Below are 21,887 nucleotides of genomic sequence, written 5' to 3' on the forward strand. Positions count from 1 at the left end.
GGTGGTTTAGACCATTACTTGGGGTTGTATTTTCTGCGTTTATGAGAATTCGGTCGCGTGTTGCAATGGTTCTCCTGAAATGCATTAAGTGAAAGGTTGCTATATGACGGAGTGTTTATTCTATTAGTGATCAGGGGTTATTATGGAATTCTTGTACTCTCACGTATTGTCATGTTAAATGCAGTGAGCGACATGGAAATCGAAAGCTGAGGATCAAGGTTGCAGTTCGGTGTTGACAAGAATGTCACGAGCTCGGACGAGCAGGAAAGAATTCAGATGGTTAGAATCAGCTGGTATTGTCTTTAGCGTCACCTGATATAGGTGTCTTGTGTAAGAGGCTTTATGTACTAATTTGCGGATTCTTGATTTGCTTACAGCATTAATGTGGCCGACGGTATGGAGGTGCAGACTTGTTACCTGGTGCGGAAGGTCGTGGGAGCGTATCCCACGAGAAGATTGAATAAGTATGTCATGTAGTCACTTGATTGATTAAAGATTGAAATCAAGTATGGATATTTTTGTACTATCGCTAATGTGAGGGTTTAGGCCTAAAAAGGCGCTCTATTCAGTTGGTTGTGAATTGTGGAAGTTTGTTTCGGATTCGATGGTTATTCTTGCGTGTCATGGGAAAAGGGTCATTGTGGATCCTTGAGAGGTTATTTTCCAAAGTATGATATGATCATAATCAGTTTGAGGTCCGTTGATGGGTCCAAATGTAGATGTGTACCCTACACCAGCCTGGTGTGTTCATTCGGCATAGCATTCCTTATGGAAGACTATTCGGGCGTGGGATGCTAATTTCGTCGCTAACTATTTTATGTAATACTCTATTGTGCCATGTGGGTCATGATACAGCTTGATTATTTGTACAATATGTTGAGGTCCAGTGTAGCGGTGGTGTTATGTGAGCAGGACGGCTCTCGAGATGCAGATCATATATCGTACCTTAGTTGTGCTTGAGTTTTATAGCGTGTGACGCTACCCGTCTCCCCATGATTTATATTATGCACTTGGCGTGCTTATGGTTGATATTCGAGCATTTCGTGAGTATAAGCGTTACGGCTCGATGTGTGTTTTGTTTAGATTATTATGTGTGGATCGGGTGGCACGCCGCCACGGGTATCATGGTTGGATCGGGTTGCACGCCACAACGGTATCATGTGTGGATCAGGTTGCACGCCGTAACAGTGTGACGTTGAGTACAGTTTCCCATAGCTATTCTTGTGTGTTTTGTGTCTCATTTCTGAGGAAGGTTCATAACATCTTTTCGGTTATTAAATTAGTTACGTGGGTTGAGTAGTTCATTCCATAGTTCGTTTTCCTTATGTATCACATTCAAGTTTGTAGCTTGTTAGCACAATGTGGCATCATATGAGGCTTTTGCAGTATCTGAGGTGGCTTATTGCCTGAGCAGCTTGTACTGAGTGAAACGAGATTATTGGACCTGAGATCAGTGCGATTAAATTTGTATAAGGCATATTAAAGAGTAAATATTGTTATTCAGTCCAGAATGAGGTAATGGTTCTTGTTGGGGGGAGAGACTCCATAAATTGTGATTCGGCAGGTGGTTATGAGTTCTACACATCTTCTCTGTCATGGCAGTATTTCGAGAGTTAAAGCAAGGGTTAATTGTTCATGAGATACACTACAGGCTTCGGGTCAATGGAAATTTTAGTTGTTGTGCTTTGGAAAGATTGCCTTAGGCAAATGAGTTATGCGGTGCATGGTAAGAATTCATCAAGGGTATACAATCGTAGTTGGTGCAGTGTGTAGTGATTTATACAGTGTTCATATGTTGGAAACATGCCTGGTGGAGAATTCCGGATGTTGGAATTTGACTATAAGGCTTACTCGACTAAATAAAGGGGAAGGTCTTCAGATTAGCTCGAGCTAATGTTCTCAACCGAGTTGTGGTAGCATGGGTAGGTGCACGAGGTGTTAAACGGTGATTTCAGACAACTCCAGAACAGTTCTTAGCACGTTCGAGGACGAACGTATGTTTAAGTGGGAGAGAACGTAACGACCTTGTAATGACCCGACCGGTCATTTTGAGCTCTAGTGCTTCATACAATGGTTTGAGACCCTAAGCAGCTTCACTTCAGATATTATGGCTTGTACATGTGGTCGGAATTTAATTTCGGGATGTTCGGAGTTGATTTGGAAGAAAATTCTAATTTCATAAGTTTTAAGTTGAAAGAATTGACTAAGGTTTGATTTTTGAGTAAACGACCTCGGAATCGGGATTGGAAGGTTCCAACAGGTTCGTATGATGATTTTGGACTTAGGCGTATGTCCGTATTGGGTTTTGGATGACCCAGGAGTGTTTCAGCGCCTATTGTGGAAGGTTGGCATTTTGGAAGAATTTCATAAATTTGAGTTGAAGTATATTTCAATGATATCGACATCCGTTTGGGATTTCGAGTCTGGAAATAACTCCGTATGATGATTTCGGTCTTAGGAGCGCGTCCAGATGTGGATTTGGAGGTCCATAGGCTTTCTTGGGGTCATTTGGGCGAAAGTTGGAAATTTGGATAATTTTGAGAAGTTTGACCGGGAGTGGACTTTTTGATATCAGAGTCGGATTCCGATTTTCGGAAGTTGGAGTAGGTCCGTAATGTCAATTATGACTTGTGTGCAAAATTCAAGGTTAATCGGACGTGATTTGATAGGTTTCAGCATCGATTGTAGAAGTTTGAAGTTTCAAAGTTTATTAAGCTTGAATTGGAGGGTGATTCATGTTTTTAACATTGTTTGATGTGAATTGGAGGCTCGACTAGGTTCGTAATGTGATTTGGGACATGTTGGTATATTTGGTTAAGGTTGCGGGGCCTCGGGTGGGTCCCGGAAGGTTAACGGAGCAAGTTTTGGACTTAGGGAATGGCTGAAGTGCACCAGTTCTGGTGTAACCGCATCTGCGAGGTTAGGGCGGCTTAGGCTGGGGAAGGCTGGGACTACAGATGTGGTCGAGTTCCGCAGAAGTGAGACCGCACCTGCGTCCATGGAGTCGCATGAGCGAAGGTACAGAAGCGGATGTGGGCCGCAGATGCGGAGTTGAGGGGTATGAAGGAGGACCGCAGAAGCGGTAATTTGGCCGCACCTGCGGAACCGCAAAAGCGGTCAAGGGACCGAAGGTGCGAGAGGTCGCTGGGCAGATTGTTTTAAAGAGCGAGATTTGGATCTTCTTCTCTCATTTTCCACTTGGTTGAGGCGATTCTAGAGAGCTTCAAGGAGGGGTTTTCATCAAGAAACACAAGGTAAGTGATTCCCACCTATTGCAAGTTAAATACTTGGATTATATATGGATTTAGACTTGAAAATGTGTAGAAATTTGGAATTTTGGTAGAAAACCTAGAAATTGATATTTTTGGATTTTGACCACGAAATTGGACATGGAATTTGAAATAAATTATATATTTGAGTTCAAAAATTTTCATAATTCGGGGATGTGGGCCCGGGGGTGATTTTTATACACTTTGTAAGCGGAGTTAGAAATTGTTGGGTATCGGTTTGAGTTGTTGGAAGGGCTTGGGAGCCGGTTATGGAATTTCGGAGGGAGGTAAGTCTCTTTTATAACCTTGTAAGAGGGAACTTACCCCATAGGTGAATTTAATTAATATGTGTTGTTATTTGTGGGGGGCTACGTACGCATGAAGTGATGAGAGTCCGTACGTAGTTACTATTCATGTGTATGTCCGAGTAGTTTTAGGTTTATACCATGCTTGTGGACATTATTATTTGAATATATTTGTTAACTGTATCAAATGGAACTGAGTTGAGGATTTTTTAGGATTTAAAAGCTTCGAGTCGAATTGTCTTTATTTTGAAAAGGATCAAGAAAGGGTTATCATTTATTGATAAATTTATATTTGACCACGTCGCATGTATGATTCGCGAGCGGGGTAATAGATGCATCTATGGTTCGCGTCATTCGACCCTTGGCAGTGCATGTTGGATCGGGCCGAACATCCTCGGTGGTATTTTGTGTGATAATAGAATTGGAAGTTCTTTTTATAATTGGTATAAATTCATTATTTGAAAGATTATTTGTTTTAAATGAAGGAAGTAATTTGGGTCCTTAAATAAGGTGAGGAATTATTCAGTTATTTCTTGTTCTGAGTTTTATTGATATATATATCATGCTTAATTAGAATTTCATATTATCATATTGTTGGCCCTTAGTAAGTGTCGAAGTCGACCCCTCGTCACTACTTCTTCGAGGTTAGGCGGGATACTTACTGGGTACGTGTTGATTTACATACTCATGCTACAATTGTTGCACGGTTTTGTGTAGGTGCATATATATCTAGTGGCCTTGTGGGCGCAGAGGCGCGGTTATTGCAGGGATTTAGGTGAGTTGCATTCCACGTTACGAGTCCGCAGCCAGCAGAGTCTCCTTCAGAGTATTTATATTTTCCTGTCCAATTTGTATTTCGGACAGATGTTGTATATTATTTTATATTCCTAGTTGATGCCCATGCACTTGTGACACCAGATTTTGGGCGATTATGGGGTGCTCTGTATTGAAATTTTTAAAGATATTATTATTTATTTTGTAAACTTCATCTTTTACTATTTAATTGAACTAAATATGATTTCAGAAATATGAAAAATGAGAACCAAATTAAGTATTTATTTTTGGCTTGCCTGACCGCGGTATACGGTGCCATCACGACCTTTAATGGATTTTGGGCCGTGACAACATGGTATCAGAGCACTTGGTTCACTTAGGTCTTACGAGTCATGAACGAGTCTAGTAGAGTCTTGCGGATCGGTACGGAGACGTTTGTAGGCTACAGGACTATTAGGAACACTTCCCTTCTTGATTCCTCATCGTGCGATTCGATTCCTTTAAGGCTTATGCCTTCATTCCCTTCCTATTCAGTCTTATGCGACATGAAACACTTTTTATAAATTGGTAATCGAGGAATTTTAATGGTACTACAAATGTGGTGCAGGATGTTTCTCCCTGTGTATTTGATTGGACTATTGTCATCGCCTTGCGGAAGGTCGTTCTGCCGTTACAGCTCAGTGTCAGCATTACCTAAGGTTTCGAGATTCGGCATTGATTGTTATGACGATTCGTGCGTTGCTATCGCACCGTATTTATGTAATGGTAGGATGCTTGTCAATGCGTCAAAGCAGTGAATGACTTGGAAAAGAGGTTTACTCAGTGCATGATTCAGAGATCCAGTATTTTATTTCCGGTGAAAGAAAGGCAATCGGACTATGAATGTTCAGGTTTGGATTGACGGAGTGACGAGACTTGGTATTTCGCGCATGGTAGAATTTTCATCTATGATGTGGTATAGTCGCCCTCGATTGAATGTGTTAAGTTCACCGGTGTTATGGTCTTCATCAATTTGCCTTAGGGAAAGGTGGTGTGAAACAGTGTCGGGGAAGCGGCTGTCAGAGATCGCAGTGTGCAGTAGTTCAGGACTTAATCGGCGGTCCGTGTGTTGAGGGCTCAAGGAAGATGATCTTTGGAAAGGTTTAAAGTTGGTAGCGATCTATTATTTCAAGTGCTACAGAGATAGATATTGAGTTAAGGCAACAACTGGGCAGCGAAGGATGAGGAAGGACATGGGGGGGGGGGGTGTCTTGTAGTGGTTAAATTTCTAGTAGGCCAAGTGTGAGAAACAGAAGTCGGGTAATTGCTTAAAGGAGAGGGCTTGACCATAGTGGAAGAGTGCCAAAGTAGCATATGGGTTCTGTGATAGGATGACTATACGCCTTGGGAAAATTTTAGAGTGATCTGGAACTAATGGTGGGCAGTGACTAAGTCTACGAACATAATTTGGAATTTTGGCTGCCATATGGAAAAGGGTTGGATACGACAGAAAGGAGTTGCTTGATATGAAAAAGGATAAAACATGACTTCAGATTGGAATGTATTGTCTCACCTTTTGTTGTTGTCCATGAGGAGTGAACGGACTTGTACAGCTGGTGAATAAGCACGGACTCAGGATGGTTTATTGGTTTCGTGGTGATTGTACTCGGTGCAGCATTGTTGGAAGGTGTCAGCATGGACTTTCCACAGATGGGTTATCTCCTGTGAGCAGGCTAGTGGTTGTGTGGTGTTGATGAAGCTTCTACGAAGAATTTTACTGGCTATCCAGTAGGAAGCCGAATATGTGAATGTGGCTAGTGAATCAGAATGTTCATGAAATGTTTAATAGGAAGATTCTGAGGAATTTGGCGGGTTGATTGCGCAAGGTAATGTCAGTAAGGAAGAAGGAATCTTGGTAGGTTCCAGAGTTATGCAATGATAGCTTCAAGCTAAGTGGGAGAGCCCCATCGTCTATGATTGGATTGCACAGTTATCTACTTGTGAGGTTTCTAGTTATCGGCATGTTGGTGGGCTATTACGACTAAAGAAAGAGGACATCAGTGGTGATTTGAGCCAAGGATTTGAGGAATGTGTGCTATAATTGTTCTTATCGATTCATGTTCAGGCTTTGGGAAGATTCAGAGTTTATGCTTTGCGTAGATGTGATTTACAAGGAAAGTGATTCAGCCGGGTGCTTCTTTGAGAGGGTGTTCATGTGCTAGTAGAGCCTTGGATTTTGATTATATTCGGGACCAAGTCAGAGTGGGTGACTCTCAACAATGGTCCTAGTGGATTCAAAAGTTAAAGTGTGGTGCCTAAGGATTTCGAGTCCGTAGTATGGTTAAGTATTGAGCTATTGCAGCAGATTATAAAAGGGGCTTAGAGTGTTCTATTTTATCTTCGGCATGCGGTGTAGCAATAGAAGAATGAGAGAAAATAACTTCGGAATCATAGGAAAATTATCAGAATGAGTGTACCCATTGAAGATGCGAATATGCGCACAAGGAAAGTATGAGATGGTTCGTGGGTTTTGGAGACAACGTGGTCTCGTGAAATAAGGTCACTCAGGATGAGTGCTTATTTTGGTTCATGATGTTTTGAATGGAGCTATCACTATTTCTAGGGAAAGTCCCGAGTAAATTAGAAGAAATGACTCAGTTGGTATTGGTTGAATCAGCACGGTTATGGCAGTGGCCAGTTTCTCTAGCGTGAAGTTAGACATGTAATTTGTGGCTGTGCACTTGGGCTTGAGCGCCACCACAACTTGGTCAATTTGGGAGGTATTCGATTCGTATGGCTTTGTTATGTAAAGGGATTTCCGAAAGAGTGATAAGTAGGGATTTTGACCACTTATTTGCTCTCTTTTACTCATGTTTTAGCTCGAAAATGCTTAAAGGTATTCCCGAGCATTTAAAGGGTCGAATCTAGAGATAGTACGATCCGACTTGAGCATTTATCACTTGTTTCGTGAGATACTCATTTGGAGTTGAGAAAGCCGAACTGTGCAAAATCACTCAAACTACCGAGAGGTATAGAGTGAGTAAGTACGTGTGATTGCTATATTGTATCCCGATCAACCAAACATGTCCTAAAGCTCTAAATACGTTAGGTAACCAACTAGGCAGAATTCACAATCCTAGATCTTTTATAACTTGAAAAACAACCAAAACCAAAAACATTGTCTCTTAGCTTTACAATTGCAAACCTTAGCGTAAAAGTAGAAGTAGAAACAACAAATGAAAATGTGAAAGTGTAATCTTAGGCACGTCATACATTCACACTGGGTATATACCTAATCCTACATCAAGCTCCTTGTGGAATCGACCCTGACTCGCGTTGGGTTTTTATTATTGCATCGACCACCTCGCAACCTAAATTATTGGTGTGAGTTTGGGCGGCATCAATTTTTGGCGCCGTTGCCGGAGAGCTAAAAATGGATTTAGCTATATATTTGGTTTTATGTGTGACTTGTCTTTTTTTCCTTCCGGGTTACTAACCTTTTTGTGAATCGATTGTAGGTACAAAACAAATGGCTCTTAACAATGATCCTCTCGGAAACATGCCTTTGGGGGATGTGGACGTGGAAGATGACCCAGTTGAAGAGGTTCCTCTTGAACCTCAAGCAAATAGACGAGGCCGACAGCCTCAAGACAACATTCCCATTCCTCCCCCAAATCCACCAAGAGCGGCTCCACACCGGGTGTTGCCAAATGAAGGGTACGCAAGTGCCATAGTCCCGTCCCGCATTAGGGCGGGAAACTTTCAAATCACAAATGTTATGCTTACACTGCTTGAGCAACGGGGATTCTTCACCGGGGCTCCAAATCAAAATGCGTACAAGCACTTGAAAGGATTTGTGGAAACCTGCTGGGGTAGTAAACAGACCAACGTTTTTGAGGATTCTTTAAGGTTGAGACTATTTCCCTTTTATTTACGGCGGAAAGCCTTGGACTGGTTAGAAAGATTGCCAAACTATTCTATCCATACATGGGATGAATTGGCGGAAAACTTCATTGTCAAGTTCTTTTCTCCTGGGCATATGGATACTCTTAGAGACAAGATTCTAGCATTCAAACAAGAATCTAATGAGCCGTTTCACGAGATATGGGAGATGTACCGCACTATGGTGAAAGAGTGCCTGAATAATGACATGACCGAGGCTATGATTCTACAGGGGGATCAATACTACCAATCAATGCATGGTCAACCAACTTGCCGGTGGAAATTTCATGACAACACCATATGCCGAAGCTTACGAAATCTTAGATGAAATGGCAGATACATCATCGGCATGGCAGAGTAGAGAAAATGTTCTTCAAGGTGACCCAAATGTGATTCACCTACACAAAGAATTGCACGATCATAGGCAAGCAATTGCCGAGTTCACCATTACAATGAATCAATTGGCCAAAGCTCAAATTCAACAGGTTCAAGGTCCTAAGAAAGTAAATTCAATGGAAGGTGTCAATATGATGGTGAACAAGCGAAGGCAATAGGTTCAACAAAGTGCATAACCGTGTAGAACAATTTGTGCAAGATGATAGTGGGTTCGACCATGACGAATCATATAATGAGCAAGAAGAAGAAATGCAATATGTGAATAATTACCAAGGGCAAAGGAACAACTCTCAAGGCCCGAATCAACAATGGCGATTTCAAGGAAATTGGAACAATCAAAACCACCAAGGCAATTGGAGTGGTGGTACCAACAATCAAGGTAATTGGAACAATAACAATAATCAAGGCAATTGGAACAATCAAGGCAACCAAGGCAATTGGGGTGGCAACAATCAAGGATATTGGGGAGGCAACAACCAAGGGGGTTGGAACGGTAACCAAGGGAATCGGGGGCCGGGCTCTCAAAGGCCCCCGATATGTCAACAACCAAACAACCAGCCTCTTTATCCGTCTCAAGGTTCTAGTTCTTCCAACAATGAGACGGGATGAATTGAAAATATGTTCAAATAAATGATGGAGAAAAATGCCGACCCCTATACTCAATTAGCCTCTCACAACACTTCAATCAGCAATTTGGAAGTTCAATTGGGGCAAATCTCGCAAGCTTTAAACACTCGTCCTAAGGGGGCACTACCTAGTGATACGGTGGTGAACCCGAAGGGTGGGAATAGTATGGGACATGCCATGGCCGTAACAAAGAAGATGTGGAGATGCAACCACCTTAAATCAAAGAAGAATTGTGGATGATTATGTAGTGGTTCAAGAAGATGAGATTCCAAGCAATGTGGTTCAAGCTAATGAAGAAGTGAAAATTGATATTGATGAGAATGTGGAGGAGACCCAAGAAGACGTGAACCCATCTAGGGAACACGTAATTGACATACCAGAACCGACAATGCCAAAGGCCAATGAACCAATGCCAAGGCCTCCTCCTCCATACCCTCAAAGGCTCGCCAAGAAAAATAGTGAGAACCAATTCAAGAAGTTTATTGACATGATGAAGAGCTTATCCATTAATGTGCCATTGGTTGAGGCATTGGAGCAAATTTCTGATTATGCAATGTTCATAAAATATTTGGTGACAAAGAAAAGATCAATGAATTGTGATACTATCAAGATGACACATAAAGTGAGTGCTATTGTTCACTCAGTGGCTCCAAAATTGGAATATCCCGGCGCTTTCGCAATCCCTTGCACTATTGGAAGCGCCGACTTTGCCAAAGCTCTATGTGATCTAGGGGTGAGTATCAACTTGATGCCCTACTCGGTGTGTAAAACTTTGAGAATTGGGCAACCAAGACCCACATCTATGAAGTTACAAATGGTGGATCGTACTATGAAGAGACCATTGGGTATTATTGATGATGTGTTGGTTCGTGTTGATAAGTTCATCCTCCCGGCAGACTTTGTGATCCTTGACTGTGAAATGGACTCTGAGGTGCCTATTATCTTGGGTAGACCTTTCCTTGCTATGGGGAAGGCTCTTGTTGATGTGGAAGCCGGTGAGCTCACCCTTCGGGTGGGCGATAAAAAGGTGGATTTCCATGTGTGCAAATCTATGAGGCAACCGAATAGCAACGAAGTTTGTTCATTTGTGGACTTAGTGACCGAGGTGATTGTTGATGATGCTAGTGCCATGATGAATGTTGATGATACTTTGGAGGCCGTATTGCTTAATCATGATGATGAAGAGAAGGATGGCTATTTGGAATGTGTAAATGCATTACAAGGAATGGGTCGTATACTTATGAACCCCGAATATTATCCTTAGATCTTGAGAACCGGAAGACTCCTCCAATAAAGCCCTCAATCGAGGAGCCTCCCACTTTGGATTTAAAGCCATTGCCTTCACATCTCAGGTATGAGTTTCTTGTCCCATGTTCTACTTTACCTATTATTCTTTCTTCTTGCTTGACTAACATGCAGGTAGATTCTACTTTGGCGGTGCTTCAAAAGAGGAAGAAAGATATAGGATGGACACTGGCAGATATTCGGGGTATAAGCCCCGCCTTTTGTATGCACAAGATTATTTTGGAGGAGGATGCCAAACCCTTCATTGAACATCAAAGAAGGTTAAATGAAGCAATGCAAGAGGTGGTAAAGAAGGAGATCATAAAAAAGTTGGATGCCGGGGTAGTTTACCCCATTTTCGACAGCTCGTGGACCTCCCCGGTGCAATGTGTGCCAAAGAAAGGGGGCATGACTGTGGTCACCAATGACAAAAATGAATTAATTACTACAAGAACGGTGATCGGGTGGAGAGTGTGCATGGACTATCGGAAGCTCAACAAAGTCACTCAGAAAGATCATTTTCCGCTTCCATTTCTTCATCAAATGCTTGATAGGTTGGCCGGACGAGCTTTTTATTGTTTCCTTGATGGATATTCCGGCTACAATCAAATTCTCATTGATCCTGAGGACCAAGAAAAGACTACTTTTACTTGTCCCTATGGTACTTTCACACTCTCGCGGATGCCATTTGGGCTATGCAATGCACCGGCAACTTTTCAACGGTGTATGATGGTCGTCTTCACCGACATGGTGGATGATTTTCTTGAGGTCATTATGGATGATTTCTCTGTGGTTAGGAATTCCTTCAACGATTGCTTGAACAACTTGGATAAGGTCTTGGCAAGATGTGAGGAGACATACTTGGTTTTGAATTGGGAGAAATGTCACTTCATGGTCGAAGAAGTCATAGTCCTCAGCCACAAAATTTGAAAGCATGGTATTGAGGTTGGCAAGGCCAAAATTGAGGTGATGTCCAAACTCACTCCCCTACATCCGTGAAGGGAGTGAGGAGTTTCTTGGGTCATGTGGGGCTCTATCGAAAATTCATCAAGGACTTTTTTAAGGTGGTGAACCCCTTGTGTAAGCTTTTGGAGAAGGATTCCAAGTTCCATTTCAATGAGGATTGTATGAAGGCATTCGAATTGCTCAAGTTCAAGTTGACTACTACTCTTATTATCACCGCAGCGGATTGGAGCTTTCTTTTTGAGCTCATGTGTGACGCAAGTGATGTGGCGGCCAGAGCAGTTTTGGGGAAGCGTATCAACAAAATCTTCCATCCGATCTATCATGCTAGTAAGACCATGACTGATGCCCAAGTCAACTACACAGTGACCGAAAAAGAGCTCCTTGCTTTTGTTTTTGCTATGGAAAAGTTTCGCCCGTACTTGATGGGTACCAAGGTGATTGTTCACACTGACCATGAAGCGCTTCGATATTTGATGAGAAAGAAAGATTCTAAAGCAAGACTAATGCGGTGGGTGCTTCTTTTGCAAGAGTTTGATCTAGAGATTCAAGACCGCAAAGGTAGTGAAAACCAAGTGACGGACCACTTGTATCGTTTGGAGGAGGAGGGGAGGCCACATGATGGCCTTAAGATAAATGATTCATTTCCCGACGAGCAAATCCTAGCCATTTCTATGACCGGGATGCCATGGTTCGCCGACTTTGCCAATTATCTTGTGAGTGGCATTGTATCAAATCAGTTCTCTTCAAACCAAAGGAAGAAGCTCAAACGGGATTGTCTTAACTATTATTGGGATGATCCTTATCTCTTCCGGATTTATACCGATGGTGTGATTCGACGATGTGTATCGGAGGAGGAACAAATGGAAATTATTGAAGCTTTCCACTCTTCGCCATATGGTGGTCACCATGGTGGAGCTAGAACGGCAACAAAAGTGTTGAGTTGTGGATTCTATTGGCCTACTCTTTACAAGGACGCTAGCGATCTCGTCAAGCGTTGTGATGAATGTCAAAGGGACGATGGGATTTCTAAGAAAAATGAGATGCCCCTCACCACCATCTTGGAGATTGACATTTTTGATGTGTGGGGCATTGATTTCATGGGTCCGTTCGTGATCTCTTGTGGGAACACTTACATTTTAGTAGTTGTGGATTATGTGTCAAAGTCGGTTTAAGTTGTGGCTTTGCCCAACAATAAAGCTCGGAGTGTGGTGGCATTTTTGAAAAAGAACATCTTCTCAAGGTTTGGTACTCCAAGGGCCATTATTAGTGATGGGGGATCGCACTGTTACAACAAATCTTTTGACACCTTACTTACAAAGTACGGTGTTACTCACAAAGTGTCGACCCCTTATCATCCTCAAGCAAGCGGGCAAGTTGAAGTTTCCAACCGGGATATCAAGAGTATTTGGTCAAAGACCGTGAATGCCAACCGGACGGATTGGTCAAAAAAACTTGATGATGCTCTTTGGGCTTATAGGACGGCTTACAAAACACCGATTGGTATGTCTCACTATCGGTTAGTGTTCGGGAAAGCTTGTCACATACCGGTGGAACTTGAGCACAAGGCTATGTGGGCATTGAAGAAGCTTAATCTTGAATGGGATGTCGCTGCCAACTTAAGGGTGGCACAATTGAATGAGCTTGATAAATTCTGGTTCCATGCATATTCAAGTTCATCCTTGTACAAGGATAAGATGAAGTACCTCCATGACAAGTACATCCGGAACAAGGAGTTCAAAGAAGGCAATCTTGTACTATTGTTCAATTCTCAGTTGCGGATGTTTCCGGAAAAGTTGAAATACAAGTGGAGTGGTCCGTTTGAGGTTGTGCATGTGACACCCTTTGGTGCATTAGACTTGAAGAACAAGAATGATGAAGTGTTTAGAGTCAAAGGTCACCGGGTGAAACATTATCTTGGCAAAGTTGATGATGGACATGCTGTGGCATTAATTCATTTCAAGTGATTGATGGTAACTTGCATCGAGCCACGACGTTAAATCAAGCGCTTCTTGGGAGGCAACCCATGTGTATTTTTCTTTTTCTTTTTCATTAGATAGGCTTTGTTTTATGCTAACTAGTTTTGAAGTGTATGCGGGAATGGATGTGCATAGCAGGGACTGTGTAAAATGTTTTGGCTAAGTGTTGAAAGAGTGAGGACCACACATTAATTGTGCGGACTGCACAATTCTAAAGGCAGTAACAGAAATCACTCTGTGGCCGTACAATTTTGTGTGCGGTCGCACAACTAGAAGACAAAAATTGCAAGTTCTCTGAAGTTGGCCTGTCAAAATTCATAGCCAATCTGCGACTGCACATAAAATTGTGCGGTCCGCACAAATTATGCAGCCGCACTCACTTATATGCGGATCGCAGAGTTGCTTCAAGGTCCAGGTAAAGAGTGCGGTCCGCGCTCAAAATTGTGCGGATGCTCTCGCCTTAAGTTTGGGGCGACTTGGTCAACCTACAAATAGAACCTCGAGACACTATTCACAACTTTACCACTCTGAAGTCTTGTACCCTAAGCAAACACAATGCATGATCAATTAGTTCACAATCTTCCTTCATTTCATCAGTGTAGATTCTTACCTGCATACTTCATAACTAGTATGTTCATTATATCTTTAGATATTGCAATTTCTTTTAGTTTTTGTTCTTTTGTAATGTGAGTTGTTAAACCTAAAATGTCAATTGTTAGTCATTGGTGCTTAAAATCATGTGAGTAGTTTCATACATGTTCATTAGGGATTGGGTTGACCATTAATCATGTTAATTTGTCCATGCCATGTCTAAATTGTGAAAAATTGCATGAACCCTAACTTTACGGTCGTAAATGCTCAAATTGCGCGGCCGCACACAAATTTGTGTGGTCCGCAAACCACTTGATTAGGGCAAATATTGGGCTTAAAAAGTGTGGACCGCACTCAAAATTGTGCGGTCCGCGGAAAAAAATGTGCGACCACACAAATATATGTGAGACCGCACTTTTGAACTTCAGAGAATTAGCATCTCATGACTGGACTTGTGCGACCACACTCAAAACTGTGCGGTCCGCAGAAAAATTGTACGGCCGCATAAAAATGTGTGTGACCGCACTTGTGAACTTTAGAGACTCAGTATCTCAAGAATGGACTTGTGTGGTCACACTTAAAATTGTGCGGTACGCACTTCAGGATGTGCGGCCGGTCCGCACTTCAGGGTGTGCGACCGCACTTCAAAATTGTGAGGTCCGCACTAGACAGTCTGCGGCCGCACTTAAAATTGTGTGGTTCGCATTGTCTCCTTTGATGACTGTTGTGCTGTAATTGTTTGAAGTGTATTGAACTCAACTGACCTATGCACCTTGTATTGAAGGCAATGGTTAGATCACGTGGTGAAGGCGATACATCAAAAGGGAGAGGTGAACCCTCCAGAGGCAGAGGAAAAGGCACTCGCCCTTTGCGAGTGCAATCGAAGTCTATTGCTAAAAAGCCGACCACCGGGAGAGGAAAGGCCACAGAGCCCTCAGAATCCCATTCCTATGCCCCATCCAGGGAAGCCTCCGAGGGTCATTCAATGGAGTTCCAACCTGAGGCCCAGTCTCAACCATCCCAACCCACTGGGCAATTTCAGTTGCGCTACAAACTTACATCTAGTTCGTTTGGGGGTTCTGATGCGGGAATCCAGGGTTCTGAGCCCTCCTCTACACCTACTCCTCCGGCATAAATACCTATTGATGTCGATGAATAATATCCTGGATGAAGGTAGGGGGGACACTTAAGTGGGCAGCCTTGAGAGGTCGAAGAAAAAGGAAATATGGGAAGATCGGTTCGTGAGCTTGGCAGCCTTCAATAGGTTCTGGGAATTGTGGCCCCAGAGGTTGCTCACACTTGAGCAACAGTTCTTATTGAAAGATTTGGATATTCATAATCCAAATCTCCTTAGACAGTTCCACGAGCGCAAGGGGTGAAAGTGGTTCACCCACAGTGTCATCAATGTAAATAAGCAATTAGTCAGGGAGTTCTACGCCAATATGGCTCACATCAAGAAGGGGACGAAAGTGACAAAGGTGAGAAATTTGAAAGTCCGCTTCGACGCATGCTCTTTGAACACTTATGTGGGATTCGAAGATGTACAGGTCATCCAGTACCTAGAGAAGTTGGCTATAGGTGACGCAGTTCACCCATGGCTAGATGAGCTTTTGGCCGCCCAAGGACCATCACCACCATGGATTACAGCAGGAGTTCCTATCCTATGGGCCACCCTAAATTTTGAAGCTAAAGGGTGGCAAAACCTTTGTGTGTAGCCGGATTGATCCGAGTTTGAATGAGAACAACCTCCCACTTAGCCGGGCAATTTTGGTGGATTCTATTATGGTGCGGTACCCGATCAATGTGGGTGCCATCATGTCAACCAACATCACATTGGCGGTCCAAAAAAGTGAAAAGTCCTACCCTTATCCAAACACCCTCACAGAGTATTTCAATGATGCCAAGGTGGAGCCGAGCCCATATGACACAAAAGTAAAGACCAAGAAGCCTTTCTCATGGTACCACCTGAAGGGTGCTGACAACCCAAAGTTCAAGGGTAAGATCACTACCACCGCTGGTTAGTCTGACGAGCCATCGATGATGGGTTCTGAGGCTGCTGCTGAGCCATCTATAGTTCTCATGCCTTCCACAGTAGCCGGGCCTTCCACCGGGACAGACTCCATGCCACCATCTTCATCTTCTAGGCCATCAGCCGCAGTACCAATGCCAGCCTCATCCACTTATCCTCTCACTGTGCTGCAAGTATCCTAGATTTTGGCAAGCCTCAACAATTGGATGTAGACAGCCACTTCTAAGTTGTCTCACATATCTAGTACTGTTGCAGCACAATCCTCTACCCCAGCAGCACCACAGGTCCCTCCGTCAGTGGAGGAAACATTGAAGAAGATTTTGGACAACCAGAAGACTATTATGGATACTCTGGTGGCTCACGGAGGTGCTATTGAGGAGTTGACCAAGCAGGTGAAGAAGATACGGAAATCCCAGGCTTCAAAGAAAGCAGTGGAGAGTTTGAGTAGGGAGGTGAAGAATATAGCAGCAGCAGGTGATTTGCCCTTTGACCTACTGATGGAGATAGATCCATCAGTACCAGCTGACCCAGCAGCACCATCAGCAGAGGCACCAGCTGGCCAGTCTGACGAACTAGATCTCACTGCCCCCACTGCTAAGGAGATGCTTCAGATTCTCACCAACCCTGTTGTCCCTCAGCCCGGTGATGATGAGATACAGTTAGAGGAGACGGAGAGTGGTAATGCTGCCAGTCAACTTGAGACCACATAGGGAGTTTCCTTTACTCTCTATCTCTTGTGTTTTGATTTTGCTAAGCATTGAGGACAATGCTTATTTTTATTTGAGGGGTGGTTTATTTTGGTTCATTTTGGATGACTGTGATGACATTTGATTACATTTGGGCCTGTAATAACTTTAATACTCTTTTTCTTTTATTCTTATTTTTATTTTCTCCCTCATTATTTATATATTCATCCCGCTTGTATATATTCTATTCCTCTCAGTTTGTATTTATTTGCATTACTTTCAGTATTTTATTTCATAGCTTCTTCATTTTGTTTTCTTAATAGTATAGCTTCTTAGTTACTTTATTAGCTTCTTTATAATTTGTTAGCTTCTTTTTATGTTTTAGTGAACAATAAGCCTTTGGTTTTCTTAATGCTATGGTTCTTTCCAAAGGTGGGTCTTGTGTGAACCAGGTGGCTCTTCCCAACGATGGATGGCGTGACAACCTTCTTAAGGGATCAAGTCAGTTGTTTTTTATGATTAGGTAGAAACAAGTAGTATTAATGAATAAATAAGGGTCAAGCATGCTTTACTTGGTACCAACACATTTAACTACGCGCTTATGGTTAAAAATAATTTTTTTGTAAAGAAATAGCCCTAGTTAGTGACCTTGTGACTCTTGTGTTGACTTAGGCAATCATCGAGTGGTTTAGTTGAACCATTAGCGATTTACAATCTTGAATGCGGTTGTTGTGGGCCCTCGACTCTATTCTCTTTGACAATCCGGTTGGGTGAGAGGTTAGGTATTTAGTTACAAGTCCAAGTACCCGTGCAAGTGGTCTAGAACTTGCCCTGAATGTGTTTCTAGGCGAAATTCTAAGTTAGCCTGGCTTGAGAAGTGATTGTAGGCTTTCCTTGACCCGTTTTGAAACCTTCCATGTCCCACCAATGATATCATCCTTAGTAAACCCTTTTGAGCCTAAAGCGTTTTTATTCGATAACCATATTACAAGCTTTTACCCATTTTATAGTGACACTCTCTTGGCACCCGAACTTTCTTTAGCACTCATGTGATTCAAATGGCAAAAACATAAGTTTGGGGGAGAGACGAGGAGTTTAAAGATGGTCTCAAGGCACAAAAAGAGGAAAGGCAAAGAAAAAAAAGGAAGAACTAAAGAAAAACACACACACACAAAAAAAGTGAATAATGTGAAAGGGTTGAAAAGATGCAAAAGAAAGCAAAAGTTCAAAGCAAGGATAACAAAGAAGGAAAGTATGAATAGCATGACAAAGAAAGAGTGATGTAAGTCCCGCTAATCCCCCTAAGGGAAAATAAAATGACTCAAAGAGTCGGCAAAGTAAGAGCCAAAAAGAGAATATGAAGTGCTAAAGGGAAGATGAACCAATTCCATTCCGATATTTCTCTCCTTAGTCCAAAAGCCTTCATTACATGCCAAAAAAGCCCTACGTGATTTCAAGCCAAGCGAGCTTATATTAGTGGCGATCTACATAAGGGGAAAGCATATGGTACTTAGAGCCAGGCTTGTGACATTCTTTTGAGAGTAATGAGCGAATCTTTCTCGAGTCATTGAATTGAATTCTTCATTCGTGAGTGAGATGAGCTTTCAGAGAGTATATGAGGAGGAGTTTGGGATCCAAAGTGACCTACATGAAAGTGCGAGCTTCCTTGATGAACAAAGTCAACCCTTGATGCTCAAGCGTCACAACAGAGCCATTTGTGCTTTAACATTCAATTAATAGGCTTGTTAATGATTCATGAGCGTATGGGTAATTGTTGGTCCCAATTGATTTGTGCTTGATTCAACTTAGGCCAGATGAAATAGCCCTTTTTCTAGTGGAGTTGGTAAATTGCCTTAATTTCTTGAGGACAGGCAAAAGCTTAAGTTTGGGGGAGTTGATAAGTAGGGATTTTACCGCTTATTTGCTCTCTTTTACTTACGTTTTAGCTCGAAAATGCTTAAAGGTATTCCCGAGAACTAATGAAATGTGCTTTCTTGTAGTAATATTGGGAAATGAGCCAAAGAAGTGAAAATCAACTCAAAAAGGAGTAAAATTGGACAAGAACCAAAACAAGGCAAAAAGGGCTACAGTAAGAACCGTACAATACTGTGTGCGGTGCAAACTCTAAAGATGCACAGATAGATTCTCTTCACAAAGTGCAAACTGCACAATTATTGTGCGGCCACAGAAGACTAGATTCAGAGACTTTTAGTTTTGGGAGCTTGAAGATATGTGGACTGCATCATTATTGTGCGGCCGTAGGATGCCAAAATGCGTCCGCACTCACAAATGTGCGGTCCGCAGAGTGAAGCCCTGATGCAATCCAAGCGCAAGGGTGTGGCTGCACTCAAAATTGTGCGGTCCACACAATTAGAGGAAGTGCGGCCGCATCTCACTTTTGTGCGACCGCAGAAAGCCATACCCACCAGTTAGTCTCAAAGTGCGGACCGCATAACCTTCGCAGGGTCAATTTTGTCAGATATTTTCAGCTGGATATAAATAGATCTTTTTGTCATTTTTAGGTCAAGTTTTGTGCACCTGAACATTTATAGCCATTTTTATTTACTGTATTGGGAAACTTTGTACTAGTTTAGCATTTAAACATTAGATTTTCTTTCCTTAATCAACTATTATTCATTTTATCTTAGTGTCTTATTTAATTTCTTGATTGTCCATGAGTAGCTAAATCCTTAGCTAGGGTTGTGACCCAACCCTAGTATGGGTACTTAATGGGTGATTGATTTAGGGCTTATTTGTGATTGGGTATATGAATTTTAGCCTAGTTCTTTCTTGAATTTGAGAATTGATAGTTGCAAACATTGATTCACGCCTAATTGACTTAGTCTATACTTGAGAAAGTGAGACTAAGTCTAGGAAAACTTGGCTAACAAAAAATTGGGGTAAACTTAAGAAATTGATAGCCCCAATTAAAGGGTCGAATCTAGAGATAGTAAGATCCTACTTGAGCATTTATCACTTGTTTCGTGAGATACCCATTTGGAGTTGAGAAAGCCGAATTGTGCAAAATCACTCAAACTACCGAGAGGTATAGAGTGAGTAATTACGTGTGATTGCTATATTGTATCCTGAACAACCAAACATGCCCTAAAGCTCTAAATCCGTTAGGTAACCAACTAGGCGAAAGTCGCAATCCTAGATCTTTTATAACTTGAAAAATAACCAAAACCAAAAGTATAGTCTCTTAGCTTTACAATTGCAAACCTTAGCGTAAAAGTAGAAGTAGAAACAACAAATGAAAATGTGGAAGTGTAATCTTAGGCACGTCATACATTCACACTGGGTATATACCTAATCCTACATCAAGCTCCTTGTGGAATCGACCCCGACTCGCGTTGGGTTTTTATTATTGCATCGACCGCCTCGCAACCTAAATTATTGGTATGAGTTTGGGCGGCATCAATTTTTGGCGCCGTTGTCGGAGAGCTAAAAACGGATTTAGCTATATATTTGGTTTTATGTGTGACTTGTCTTTTTTTCCTTCCGGGTTACTAACCTTTTTGTGAATCGATTGTAGGTACAAAAAAATAGCTCTCAACAATGATCCTCTCGGAAACATGCCTTTTGGGGATGTGGACGTGGAAGATGACCCAGTTGAAGAGGTTCCTCTTGAACCTCAAGCAAATAGACGAGGCCGACAGCCTCAAGACAACATTCCCGTTCCTCCCCCAAATCCACCAAGAGCGGCTCCACACCGGGTGTTGCCGAATGAATGGTACGCAAGTGCCATAATCCCGCCCCGCATTAGGGTGGGCAACTTTCAAATCACAAATGTTATGCTTACACTGCTTGAGCAACGGGGATTCTTCACCGGGGCTCCGAATCAAAATGCGTACAATCACTTGAAAGGATTTGTGGAAACCGTCTGGGGTAGTAAACAGACCAACTTTTTGAGGATGCTTTAAGGTTGAGACTATTTCCCTTTTCTTTATGGGGGAAAGCCTTGGACTGGTTAGAAAGATTGCCAAACCATTCTATCCATACATGGGATGAATTGGCGGAAAAATTCATTGTCAAGTTCTTTTCTCCCGGGCATATGGCTACTCTTAGAGACAAGATTCTAGCATTCAAACAAGAATCCAATGAGTCGTTGCAAGAGATATGGGAGAGGTACCACACTATCGTGAAAGAGTGCCTGAATAATGACATGACTGAGGCTATGATTCAACAAACCTTCTACAGGGGGATCAATACTACTAATCAATGCGTGGTCAACCAACTTGCCGGTGGAAATTTCATGACAACACCATATGCCGAAACTTGCAAAATCTTAGATGAAATGGCAGATACCTCATCGGCATGGCAGAGTAGAGCAAATGTTCCTCAAGGTGATCCAAATGTGATTCACCTACACAAAGAATTGCACGATCATGGGCAAGCAATTGCCGAGTTCACCATTACAATGAATCAAATGGCCAAAGCTCAAATTCAATAGGTTCAAGGTCCTAAATGATGGTGAACAAGCGAAGGCAAAAGGGTTAACAAGTGCACAACCGTGTATAACAGTTTGGTAGAAAACCTAAAAAATGATATTTTTGGATTTTGACTACGAAATTGGACATGAAATTTGGAATAAATTATATAACTGAGTTCGTGGTGTCATGGGTAAAGTTTATCTTCGAAAATATTCAGAATCCGGGCACGTGGGCCCGAGGGTGATTTTTATCGACTTTTCAAGCGAAGTTAGGAATTGTTGTAAACTAAATTATAATGAGTATTAGAGTATATATTTATGGGTTTGCACATTTATTGACTAGTTTTGGAGCGTTGGGCATCGGTTTGAGTTGTTGGAAGGGCTTGGGAGCCGGTTATGGAATTTTGGAGCGAGATAAGCCTATTTTCTAACCTTGTAAGAGGGAACTTACCCCATAGGTGAATTTAATTTATATGTGTCTTTATTTGTTGGGGGCTACGTACGCACGAAGTGACGAGAGTCCGTACGTAGCTACTATTCTTGTTTATGTCCGAGTAGTTTTAGGTTTATACCATACTTGTGGACACCGTTATTTGATTATATTTGTTAACCGTATCAAATGGAACTGAGT

General features: G+C 42.2%; 1 protein-coding gene across 1 annotated transcript; it reads left to right on the forward strand.

Moving 5' to 3' along the window:
- Window positions 1–8,598: 8,598 nt before the first annotated feature.
- Window positions 8,599–13,506, forward strand: LOC138897943 (uncharacterized). The gene is made up of 6 exons (XM_070183969.1): window positions 8,599–8,788; window positions 9,541–10,397; window positions 10,712–10,781; window positions 11,131–11,237; window positions 11,641–12,476; window positions 13,215–13,506. The coding sequence occupies exons 1-6, from the start codon at window positions 8,599–8,601 to the stop codon at window positions 13,504–13,506; spliced, it is 2,352 nt and encodes a 783-aa protein (XP_070040070.1).
- The last annotated feature ends 8,381 nt before the right edge of the window (window positions 13,507–21,887 follow it).

Source organism: Nicotiana tomentosiformis, chromosome 8 (assembly GCF_000390325.3).
Source record: "Nicotiana tomentosiformis chromosome 8, ASM39032v3, whole genome shotgun sequence".
Classification (NCBI taxonomy): Eukaryota; Viridiplantae; Streptophyta; class Magnoliopsida; order Solanales; family Solanaceae; genus Nicotiana; species Nicotiana tomentosiformis.

What these genes read in the sequence shown, in the direction of transcription:
- LOC138897943 (XM_070183969.1), top strand. Translation starts at nt 8,599, where the DNA reads ATGGCAGATACATCATCGGCATGGCAGAGTAGAGAAAATGTTCTTCAA. An exon ending in TACTTTTACTTGTCCCTATG is followed by an intron (nt 11,238 to 11,640) that starts GTACTTTCACAC and finishes GACTTTTTTAAG; the next exon opens with GTGGTGAACCCCTTGTGTAA. An exon ending in GCTAGAACGGCAACAAAAGT is followed by an intron (nt 12,477 to 13,214) that starts GTTGAGTTGTGG and finishes TGCATATTCAAG; the next exon opens with TTCATCCTTGTACAAGGATA.